This window comes from Crassostrea angulata, chromosome 5, assembly GCF_025612915.1.
Source record: "Crassostrea angulata isolate pt1a10 chromosome 5, ASM2561291v2, whole genome shotgun sequence".
NCBI lineage: Eukaryota > Metazoa > Mollusca > Bivalvia > Ostreida > Ostreidae > Magallana > Magallana angulata.
Window position 1 is genome coordinate 21,816,108 of NC_069115.1, and position 13,205 is coordinate 21,829,312.

Consider the following 13,205-nt stretch of genomic DNA (forward strand, 5'->3'; position numbering starts at 1 on the left):
CAATCCTCGGTAGTATAGTGGTAAGTATCCCCGCCTGTCACGCGGGAGACCGGGGTTCGATTCCCCGCCGGGGAGGCGCTGTTTTTTTCTTTAAAAGTTTATCAAAATGCACGGTTTTTTTCAATCTTCACACGTTTTTACAAAATACACGTTTTTTTTCATTATGTACATACATGAATTACGCAAGTTTTATATGTACGTGATGTTTTTTTTCCCCAATATCTGTCGAGGACTTGTCAACAGGAATTTTCCTACAGAGCAACATTAAATCGGAATTGCGAAAAAAGATTTTTTTTAAAAATGAAGTTGGTTTCGTTTTTCTGAATATAAGCTAACCACAGAATGGAAGAAAAGAGCTGCCCATTCACAGCCGTTTTCAAATGACCTTGTTGTTTTGGGATGAAATGGATCTATAAAAGAAATGATGTTAATTAATAAATTATTTAATTTTTTACCTCTAATAATACCAATTTCTATGAATAATGAACTTCTGACTCAAAAATAACAAAAAATATAGTTTTCCCATCTTTTTCAGGGATGGGGGTATATGATAATTTCATAGATCTGAGGCATACAGATTTTAACTATGTTATTTAGTGAAATATAACGGGTATTCTTAAGCGGTTCTACAACTTGTGGGGCTCAAATTTAAGAAAATGTACAATGCGTGACTCTAATAGTTAGAATGTACACATTTTTTACGATAGAAAAATGTTTTTGTCCAAGAGATATTATGAAAACCCAAATATTATAAAATTTAACGAGCTCATGAATACTTTTAATGTTAAAAACTATATATATAAAAAAAAACCCAACAACAACAAAAACTTGTCAATATTTATTTTAAAAATTCTCAAAGTCTGTTCTTCCAGAAACCAACTTTAACAACCTACTGTATTGTAAACTTTTTTTATTACTATTAGAACCATTATAACAAGACCTTGGACTTTCGGTTGGACGTAGCTGTCTATTCCTTGCGTCAAAACAAGTTAAAAATGACGCGGTTACAAGCGAAATATGCACCGTTTGCGTAGTCTTGCCCCAAAAGCCAGGCAAATCTTGTTAATTTCAAAGAGCATTGGCTGAGTGGCCAGCAATGAAATAGACAGGGCTACTATACGTTACATTGCTGTTTGACACAACTACCCAATGTCCAAGCTCTTGTTAAAATGGTTCTACTCCTACTGTACGTGTGATCCTTGACTGGTTTTTTTCTGTACATTTGTATATACTGTATATACTGTTTATACTGTTTGAACCTCAAATACCAGTGAACCGGTCTTGAGTGAATAAAGAATTGAATCCTGTATGTTGTAGCACTAAATAACTCATCATAATTTCAAGTTCTATCAAATATACATGTACAATGCAATAATTATGAGCATGGATTCTAAAGAATCCCACCTTGCTTTTAAAATTGTTGTATTCTGGTAAATCTGCATGCTTTAAACATTTCTGAAAAAGTAAGTTATACATTTGTAAATTCTTTAATTGCTTCAATCAGATCGTCTAAAAAAGTTTTTGTTTGTAAACACACACATATCTTATATGTGTTATGCCTTAATATATTTTATTTTAAAAAATCCTGGGCACATTCAGGCTTGCTTTAGGTAACGATAATCTTCTGCGCATACTGCAGGTAGGCTATATACCATTAGAGTATCCTTTTCCATGAAAAACAATTGTTGGATTCTATAACGAAAACACGATATCGCATAAAGGTGTATGCATGACGAAGGCATAACGTACATGTATTTGTGTCATTTCAAATTTTAAAATTGGCAAAAAAAAAAATAATTAATGTGAATCGCTTGTACAATTTTTTTTTAAATCGTTTGAATAATTTAGAAATTCGTTTGTACGATTTAGAAAATCGTTTGTACGATTTAGAAAATCGGTTGTACGATTTTAAAAAAATTAGAAAATCATTCGTGTGATTTAGAAATTCGTTTGTGCAATTTTTAAACTTGATTCGTTTGAAGGATTAGGAAATTCGTTTGTACTATTTAAAAATTCGTTTGTACTATTTTTATATCCGTGGCACTCTGTCGTATATGCATACATTTCTTTTTCAACATATAGTGCATAAATGTAGGTGTATTTATCATTATGAGGAATCACTGATCGACAATTTTTTTTACATGATAAGGGAGATCACTCTTACTTAACATATGAATATATATGCATCGTATATTTTATTTATATGCATTACCACATATATTGCATGTTTTAAACCGCCCAAACCTCATGTTTCCATATAATGCTTTTGGAATATTGTTGTAAAAGAGCATATATACGTGTATTTGAATGATGGTGGTCACTGGACTAAAAGAAAGTCACATCAGCTAGGGTGGTGTTTTTTGTTGTTGTTTTTTGCTTTTTTTTTTTTTTTTTTACACATTACTCGAGGGAGGGGGGGGGGGGTGACCTCCTCTTTTAAAAAACCTGTCAAATATAGAACATATCATATAACAGGTTAAAATACCAATAAAAGTTCATGATAAAGAATTAATCAACCTCCTTGAAATGTTAAAGATAAAAGTTCGATAAAACTGCATGTGGCAACGCACTTTGGGAAAAAAAATGAAGTGCGCTTAATTTTTGACAAATCAAGACACTTACACTTTGAAAAAAATGTATATAAAGCACAAAATATTGACATTGTTCTTAACTTATTTCAAAACAATCATATATCATATTTCAAGAGGGACTTATAACAATTTCGACTGGACCCTGCGCAATTTATTTTTCAAAATGCATGCATTAATATCGACAGTATCAACGCAATTTAAAAAGATTTTTTATTCAAAATGAATGACGTGGTCCCAAATTTAACGCACTTTGAAAAAAAAATTTCAAAGTGCATAATTTCCATCGTCGGATACCCACGGCTGATCGCCTCTTTTACTGATAAGTAAAAGACGCAATCACCCGTGGGCATCCGACGATGATAATTTTCCTCCAAAACTCAACATTTTTTACTCCGTGTTTGCCAAAACATTCGCTTTTACACGGTAAATGTTTCAGCCTGTTAGGAAATAAAATGTAAACCATTTCCACCATTTTTAAAGGCAATGAGTCTGAGGATCGACTTGGTAGGAAAAAAGTACGTTTATTACATGCAGAGAAGGATGGATTTGTAAATTTTAAGCGCAGAAATTATTGATAACTTTGGACTTATTTCGTTAAAAAAATATTTCAATCCAGCCTATGAAATTATATTTGATAAATTTCCTTTGCAAGAAATCATTTCACTACTCACGTTTGGTGATTATATAGGCAATGCCTGCTATCCCATCCGTTTATGTGATATATTGCATAATAAAATATTATTTAAATATGAAGTAGGGTAAAATACTAAAATTGCGGCTACGCGTTGACCAAGCGTTTCAAACTATGCATAGGGCCAATAAAAAAAATATATGATAAAATCATTTATTCGAGGCGATGATGGACTTTAAAAATATGCATTTGTTGACAGAGCATTAATTAAGAAAAACATATCAACATTTTAAAAGTGTTATTTTGTTAAAAAATAATTTTACAAGCCATTATAACTACATCTCCGCTACATGTATCACCGTGCAATATTTACTGTTCAACTATATAACTTTATTTTGGACTTTACTTTTAAAATTCAATATCTGTTTCGTAATATTTTCTCACAGTTTATTTCTTACAAAGTTACTTATTTATTTAGTGATTGACACTTTTCGGACTCTATATGTGATTTCAAAGAGACAGATTGACATATCTCAAGATTTGCTTATCTCTAAAAACAACATTGCACGTGCAATTATCAGTTTTTCACATCTTGGACATCAAAGACTCATTGAGTTTATTTAATTATTAATTTTATATCTGTGAGCCTTTCACTCAGCTTACTTATGTCATCACCTGTCAATTTATTCTCATTGTTCAGATTCTTATATAACGTTATGTACAATTGTCAATCGGCAGTCTGGAATACGGCGGCCAGCCTCGGCCAAGTCCGACTCACCCAGAGTCTTGAGTCCGGAGGCCACTACTGGCCATATCCGACTTGTTTGTAACATGTCTATCTGTTAAATTGTTATAATGTTGCCATCGTTGATTCGCGTCCAATAAATTCAGATTGATCCTGCATCAATTGCCTATTTATTTCTCTGGAACTGTATACTGGTGGACCTTCGGGAATACGGCAAACCTACCCTTCGTTTTAGCTTACGGCCCACGCGCCTCAACCTTATAACTTGTTCCTTTTACGCCATCATTCCCTCACCCCGTCCGTACTGCACACGACGGATGCAGTTTCAGAATACCCTAGCACCGTAAAATCTACACGATCACAGATGTATGATGTATTGGATATTGTAAATTGGGGAGCAGAGTGGACCCAAACCCCTTAATATGCCAACCTTTAGAGAAAAACCAACTCTGACAGTTTCCCTGGACCAAACCGTCGTTTGGTGAACTTTTATAATACCTTTCATATAATTGAAAGAAAAATAAATCCCCTGGACAAAATACAAAAAATACGAAGAAAACGTGAAAATTAAGCACTTTTTCAACAAATCCCCATACATTGTAGGGTGACTTGGTCCCGTAGTAAAAATAAAATCCCTCTTTTTATAACTGTAACATTTAAACAAAATTTTTAAACATGTTTTGGTCAAATGTTGTATAATTTATATATGTAGTATACTTATGTAATCAATTTATTTTAAATCATTTGACTACGTCGTTATGATTTAAATATAACACCCCTTTAAATCCACCACTTTTGGATTAAAAAATAATCACGTGATAATACAGATTTGACCTAGACCAGGAAGTAAAATACCTGTCTCGTCATGTTGCCGAGTGGAGGTTTGTACCTGTAGTTTGTTAATTAGTAATTATATTATTCAGTCTTAACTTTCTTTTCCGTGAATTTTGTTTACTGATAACTACATGTTCGTGTTAAATTAAAGAGACTAATTTAACCAAGTAGGTATCCAAATAGAATATTTATAACAAACCTTCTCAAAATGTAGGTCATTTATTAGAACATGAAATATGCCCCCCATAAATGGTAAAAGTTTTGTATGATTATTTATAGAAGAGTATTGCAAAACGAGCAAGCTAATTGGATTTTCATAAATTTATTTCAGGATTCTCTTAAAATCCATCAAGCTGCCCGACCATGTTTCCACGCACTTGGGCTCAGGATGTGTTACGGTGTCATCTCTGTGAGACCCCGGGCCCCCCTATGTACTGCGACATTTGTCACATACATCTGTGTAAAGCCTGTGTTGGGGAACATATCTCCGATGAATCCAAAGATCACAAAGTAGTGCCATTTAAAAAAAGAGGACTAAATCCTAAATGTTCAAAACATTCCACACAATTATGTGACCTTTACTGTGAATACTGTGGTGTTCCTATTTGTGTGGAGTGTGTTTCTTCTCGAGAACATCTAGGACATGAACAAGTTGGCATTTTGAAAATGCTAGATACTAAAAAAGAAGCTTTACAAAGAGATTTGCAAGAATTAGAAAATACCATTTATCCTAAATATCAAGAGATCGCATCTAACATCCCAGTTCAGAAAACTGATCTTAAGGAAAACTCCAAGAAATTAACAACAGCTATTGACAAACATGGAGAAGAACTGCAGAGAGAAATAAACATTGCTGTCAGAAAACTGAAATCTGACGTGGTTGAAATAGATTCCAAACATCTGGTTGTCTTAAATAAGAAGGAAGATGAAATCAAATGCAGTATTTCTGAAATCACACAGTGCATTGCTGATCTGAAGAAGTTACTGAACTCCAATGATGTCAGTCATTTATCTGCTTACAAATCCAGAAATGCTGAATTTAGAAGATTGCCTCCTAAACTCACAGTTTCCTTACCAAGATTTACCCCTCAGAAGATTAACAAAGAACAGATTTATCATCAGATCGGTTCTCTGTCAGCATTATCTATCAAAACAGAACATGGCTACACAATGGATTCTGCCGGTGCTGAGTCCTCTGCCCCAATTAGACCACTCATTGATGTACCACGCATCATCACAGAAATAAGCACAGAGTATGGAAAACCTAATGAATTACGCAATGTGTCCTGTCTGAGTGATGATGAAGTATGGACGAGTGGTAAGGACAACATGATGAGACTCTACAACCTCCATGGTAAACTAGTGAAGTCCATCCAAACCAAGTCAGGGGACAGACCATGGTACATAGCAGTGACACAGAGTGGTGAACTAGTTTATACCGATGCCAATTATAGAACTGTGAACATAGTGAAGAATACACAGATACAGACAGTGATCAGACTTCGGGGGTGGTATCCTCTCAATGTCTGTAGTACCTCCTCTGGTGACCTCCTGGTTGTCATGATCACTGAAGATGAGAATCAATCAAAAGTTGTGCGTTACTCTGGCTCTACAGAGAAACAAACAATTCAATACAGTGACAAAGGACAACCTCTCTATTCATCCCTTAATTTATACACTAAATACATCAGTGAGAACAAGAACCTAGATATCTGTGTAGCTGACCATGGCGTCAGAGCAGTAGTGGTGGTCAATCAGGCCGGCAAACTACGGTTTACATACACTGGTCCTCCCTCTACTACCAAGGAACCATTTAGTCCAGTCGGCATCACAACAGATAGCCAGAGTCGGATCCTGACAGCAGACGAAAACAACAACAGTATCCACATCCTGGATCAGGACGGACAGTTCCTCCGCTACATTGACAACTGTCAATTACAGTATCCATTTGGGTTATGTGTGGACACCAGAGACAACCTCTTTGTGGCTGAATATGAAACAGGTGAAGTGAAGAAAATCCAATATTACATCAAACATGTTAACAATTGAAAGTAACAGTCTCTACATGAAATTTTTAGTGTTTTATTACCTCTCAACAAACTGACTTACATTATTTTTAAACTTGTGTGAACATGGAAAACATATCAAGTGACTTAACTATACTGTGTATTTGTACCAGTGAATAGAATGATTTTCCTATGAATTGAAGCATGTAAATAAACTATGTTTATATAATATGTGTACAGACAAAACCATATGATACACGTAGATGTAATACACAACTGTTTATCAATTCTAGACTAAACTACAAAAGAAAAAAAGATTTGTGAAATTCAATAGACGCTTTGATATTTAGTAATATATATTTCTGTTTCTGAAGTAGAAATATCAGTGTAATAATTATTGTTACATTTTTAGTATATTTGTATTTATATTTTGAACATTATTAACTGTTCTAACCAGTATCAAATGGCTGAATTTATGAATAAAGAGTTGTTATTAAAACATTATTTATTCTGGTGACTCCGTTGTATAAAATGAATCAACTGGAACTTGTCACTACGACTTAGTCCTATGATCATATTCATGCATATACCGAACTCCTTAAAAAGTTACAAATTTGTTTCACTCTCTCTGACCTAGAAAGCTGATTTTTAAACTCAAATCCTCATAAGACTTGATCCTAACTGATTCAGGTTGACATTTTAAATGTGTGGATAAAGTAATCAGGGGATGATATCAAACCTTTGTAAACTTCAAACTAATTTAATTCACAGACTATAGTGCATGCATGTAGTAAAGTTAAAGCAATATGAGCTGTATTTTTCAGAATATTTTTTTTTGCTGCAAAAACCTGCTAGCCTGTAACTTAAACTTTTATGATAAATATTAGATTTGTAAAAATCATTTATTTTTGTCAGGAGAAAGATTTCACTTATTAGGAATATACAGCAGATAAATTTTTGTACAGGACGACAATAATTCAATTTTGCTCCAATTAAGGCTTCTTAATGGCTTTTCCCACAAAAACAGAGCTAACAGAAATTTAAAAACTACGATACTTTTTGTCATTTTAGTAGAAATATAACATTTTCTTTTTTAAAAATTTCAACACGAAAATTGCAGCTCATATTGCTGAAAGAAAATAGGTCCAGCTGATCCACAACCCGGCAAACAATCCCACGTGGATCCACCATCCACCTACATTTCTGTCCTTATATATAATACTAAGTAATCAGTATATAAGATCAAAGATCATAAATTGTTTATTTGTTTTTTAACAAACACCGCTACATTGTACAATGTATGTATAACACATCACTGAGTTTTGGTCTATCAATACCTAACAACCCCAGCATAAAAATTACATATTAAATAACTGGAGTCCGAGTATATATTTGATATTTTAAGGTTCAATGTGTGTGTATGAGTTATCTTTCTTCATTCTGTCTATAATGAGGCCAAGATATATTGTTTAGTTTCTCTGGGTACCACCACATTGTGTCAAATGCTCCATCATTGGATCATTTTTGTTTTACTTTAGTTGAACAGTTTCAAAAATAAGAGTAATTCCCCTTTTCAAATCTTTCAATATACGCATGAAAATAAATAAAATTTAATGACATTAATAGAACTCCTAGAATTTTATTGCAAAGTTATATTACATCGATGAAAATATATATGCTATATAATATAATCTTCAATTGAATTTAAAAAAATGCAGTATTTTGATTTATTAGTTAATTTTATCAATGAACTCTGATTTTGTGATCTACGACTTGCATAACATAATATGAATTTGAATAAAATTACCACATTTTTTGTATATATAAAAGGCATGAAATATTGAATGTATATCTACTGAATAATCATAAAAAATCAAAATGAAGCAAAATTTTGTCCATTTATTATATCAATGATGTTACAGCATTTTTAAAAACAAAATAGAAATAAACATCACAACACAAATCTAAGACTCTAATCCATCATACGTTCATCCTATACATTCATCCTATAAGATCTTATTTTTAAGTACTCACCTTATTTCTATATTTAAAATATTTCAAAAGATGCAGGTTTCTTTCAGTATCATTTATTTGCATATGATTGGTTTAGCTGCGCTCCCACATCTTGAGAAATAGATGATAATTGAAATTTATAAGTTTAATAAATTAATTGCTCCTGGAATTTGAAATCCTTTTGGACATGTGATACATGTGATCATTTAACAGTGATCACTTAATATAATAAGAGGTTTGATGAACACATGCATTTTTATTTCAGTAAGTCAGTATGATTGAAAAACTTACCATGTTTTTTTTACTTGATCTGTATATCAATGAGTCCACATACAAGTATTTTTTTTCATTAACATTTTACCCCAAAGGCCACATATGCTATGCTTCTTAAAAGTTTAATTGTCTAAAAGTAATTGCACAGTAAAAAGTAAGGAAATTAGGCCTATGGGCCACACCACTCACCTGAGTAATGGTTCTTCACGCAGCACAGTTAAGGCTGTCAATAAACTCCGTTCAGACAAAAAGTACGGGAAATGTGCATTATGACATCACAGTATATTACAAACCTCGAAAGTACTTATTACTCTATTTATTAGTAAAATTAACTTATACTAATCTTTTAATTAAAAACAACAAATGCTATTACTTACAATTTTGATGTCCGTTATATCGTACACAATGAAAAATAAGCGAGATGTCGTTCTCGCTGTACTACAAAATATGACGTCATATGCTTCAAAATGACGCATTAAGTTAAATCATTGAAGGCTATCGTGCAGTTTTATAGCGAAGAAAAATAAATGTCATACATTAACGGAAAAGTATAAATGAATATTTTGTTTAAAATTATTATCAGTAGAATGCTACCTATATAGTCTTATTTTCATTTTGTTAAAAGTATGCATCGTATAAAGAAGCCACCTCGGTTTTGTATAAAATATCGTATATCTAAAATCTGAGTACCTAAATAAATCACTTAATTGCAAGGGCATACACTTACCTGATCCCGACAAACTTTTACATGTGAATTTGAAATATTCTATGTAACTTAAAAACTTCTACGATCCTTGTAAAATCTTACAAATTAATTATTTTTTAATGAAATTAACCCCGTGACCTTCAAAATTATTCAACATATGCATTATAAATTACGGTTTCTACAAACAAATATTCTTATCTTCAAAAGTTCGCACCGTTTTTCAAAATCTACGATATAACATCAAGTTATTTCATAATTCAGTTGTGAATTTTGACATGATTATGCCCTTGCAATATTGAATTTTTTAAATGACCTCAAAACCACAAATACATCTGCTTGTACCATGCGACTGCCATATCACGTGACCACTATGAACATAAAATATTGTACTGTTATATATCTATTTTAGAAATATATTGCATTTGAGTGACTGTTATTGATTTTAAAAAGGACATGCCAGTTTAACTAAAGTATACGTGTTTTCATCACAAAAATTTGCCCATATTTTTATTGACCGCCTTAACTGTACTGCGCAGAACTCCTTTCATCAGAAGGAGATATTCTAAATCTAAGTGACCCACCCTATTTACATACTGGTAGTTTGATCTCCCCTTTAAAAAGGTTTGGTCATGTATTTTAATTTTTCATTCAAAATGTAAAAGGTTAGCAGACAAATGCATATATAGACAGATAGACAACAGGTGAACAGGTAAACTCACTTGATTTTTTCATTAGGTAAAACTGAGCTAAAACTATTCTGAATACATATTCATTCATGGATATTGAAATAAAAGAAACCCACAGCAAAACCTTTCTTATTTCTTCACTTCAAACTAAACCATCCAAGGAGGACCTGAAATCTTGATACTTGTACCTGGGTTTATACATATCTATTAAACAATATTGTTAGAGTATTAAGCAATATGATTTAAAACCAATATTTGCTCGACATAAAAGAATTCATCTAGAGACTTAGATGTCCAGTTTTATTGATATTCAGATTATGGAATTTTTACTGCACATCTAGTACTATTATACATTCATGTAATAGCATTGAGTCTACCTGAATTATATTCTCTTAATATCATACATACATAATACTTGTGGGCAATAAGTATTAGCTTCGTAAATATATTCCGACCTATACACTTTTAAAACATACCGATCAAGATGACATCTTATGTCTTCACAAGCAACACATAGAGTTGGTATCATCACATCTAAGAATTCACAATACACAAATACAGCAGACGTCAAACGAGACTTGGATCTTCCAGGTAATCTCAATAAAAAACTATAAAATTTAGCCATCATCACGTGTTTTCAGAATCTGAGTTTGTAGATGCCGATTTCTTTTTTCGATCCTCTGTAATATATTTGATAAAGTCCTCCACAGTTTCTATATTCTCTGATTCATCTCCTGAAGACGGTGATTTCGTGGCTTAGGCTAAAGTCTCGTGTATTCTCTGTTTGAATTCATCCAAAAAAAAACATGAACATGTAAAAAAAGGATTATCTCTGCAATGTACAATCATACAAACGAATGTAATTTCTGCATAATTTAAGGAAAAAATTAAACATGATTGTTAGACAATGCATTAAATCATCATAAACTATCGAAGAATAAAAAAAGGAATTCAACGGGAATGCAATTGTTTCAAATATACTTAAGAGTAAAAGATATTCTGTACTTATAATAATCAATAATATTTAACCGGTACTAGTATTTGGGCAATTCACAGAAACTGAGCTCCAAACAATATAATTTTTAAAGCATTTCGATGAAACCTTAGTACCACAGCTTGGGCGATACCATCGAGTGTGTTAGAAGCCAGATGAAAAAATTTAGGGCTTTCCGAAATGCGATTCAAAAACCAATCAATGACATGCGACTTTTATTCTGGGAAACCACTTTCCCAATGATTCAAGCCTAAAAGCGGACGACGAGAAATTAAATTTTCAATTAAAACAGCTAGATAAGGCCAGTAGTATTTTTTTTCATACTGAACGTGGCTTCCCTTTGTCGTAGTTACACCTTGGTGTTTTAGGCGCATGGGATAATGTATGTTGGAAAATGCCTGATTTATATGGACAGCGCCTCACGCAAACCTACATCACCGTAATGAAACCTAAGGTGAATCCTTGTGGATGTTGCATACATGTAACTTCAAATCTCAAGGAAATTATTGAATTGATGATTAAGATAAAATTACACATTTTAATCATAAACATAAAATACATGCTGCTAAAGTCTATAAATTATATATAGCTAGGACATATAAATTATATATAGCTAGGACATATAATCAACAATTTATTATCATGGACAAGTAAAATTTAACTCACGTTAAGTTAAAAAATCAAATTTAATGTCATTTACAAAATTGTTTAAATTAGGTTTAATAAACAAATTTTTATTATTTTTATTTGCATCTTAATGTTTGATGTATCTTTACAGAAATTTGTAACAGAAAATATTTTTTATGTAAATGATAAATTGCGTTAAAATTGTGCCAGCAGGGGTTTGAAAAATTACTTCGTTATTATAGTCATAAATTTGTGATAACCGTGCTCGTTATATATTGGAGATTTCTATAGGTTTATGTAAAATTTTTGCCGGGATATGAAAAATAATTCGTTGTAGCCGTAAATTAGTTATATCCGTGTTCGTTTAATATATTCGAGTTGCTGTACATTCTGATAAGTTCAAATTAAGTCTTTAGGACAATGATAGAACGGGCCACAAAATTTTGTTCTCTTCAAAGAACAATGATTTTTGTCTGTTCACAAACATTATGACCCCTCATAAAATCATATGAAGTTTATGTTTTTATGTTCAATAAATTTTGCGTCATTTTTAAATAATTAAATGGCAATATTTTAACAATCACGAGGTGTTACTGTCTGTATTTAAATGAAAATAAACAGGCGTCAATGTTGCCTTAAGAAGAGGTTTTAACATAAAAAGAATTAGGGCTACGTACATGTGTACAACATCAATTTCAGTTTAAAGGGGCATGGTCACGATTTTGGTCATTATTTTTCAGTTTTTATTATTGACAAGGCTTTAGAAATGCATTTGTGGAGATATAAGCAAATTAAACGACTGACAATTCTTTGTTATTTAAATAAGGTTCGTGTCCTGTTTTTGTTTACTTCGGTTCATTGTACCGGTACACAAATAAATTTTGACCAAAATCATGACCAAGCCCCTTTAAATTTTTCACCTGTCTGCTCCTCTTATTATCTAGCAATGCGTTTAGTTTTTTATTTTAATTTTAAAGAATAGGTAAAGAAAGCAATTAAGGAAAAATTCGGACACGGTATATACAACTATGGTTCAACATATTGCATTGTGTCATATTATGTGTTTAGTGTTACTTCCCGACCTTGCGCAGGATATCAT

The 13,205-nt window shown here is 32.2% G+C and overlaps 1 protein-coding gene and 1 non-coding gene across 2 annotated transcripts; both read left to right on the forward strand.

The window, feature by feature from the left end:
- The first annotated feature begins 3 nt into the window (after positions 1-3).
- On the forward strand, positions 4-75 carry Trnad-guc (transfer RNA aspartic acid (anticodon GUC)). The gene has a single exon. It is a non-coding gene; the product is annotated as a tRNA-Asp (tRNA).
- Positions 76-4,791: 4,716 nt separating this feature from the next.
- LOC128185224 (uncharacterized) lies at positions 4,792-6,850 on the forward strand. The gene is made up of 2 exons (XM_052854874.1): positions 4,792-4,848; positions 5,133-6,850. Exon 2 carries the CDS (start codon positions 5,165-5,167, stop codon positions 6,848-6,850), a length of 1,686 nt encoding a protein of 561 aa, XP_052710834.1. The 5' UTR covers positions 4,792-4,848; positions 5,133-5,164.
- The last annotated feature ends 6,355 nt before the right edge of the window (positions 6,851-13,205 follow it).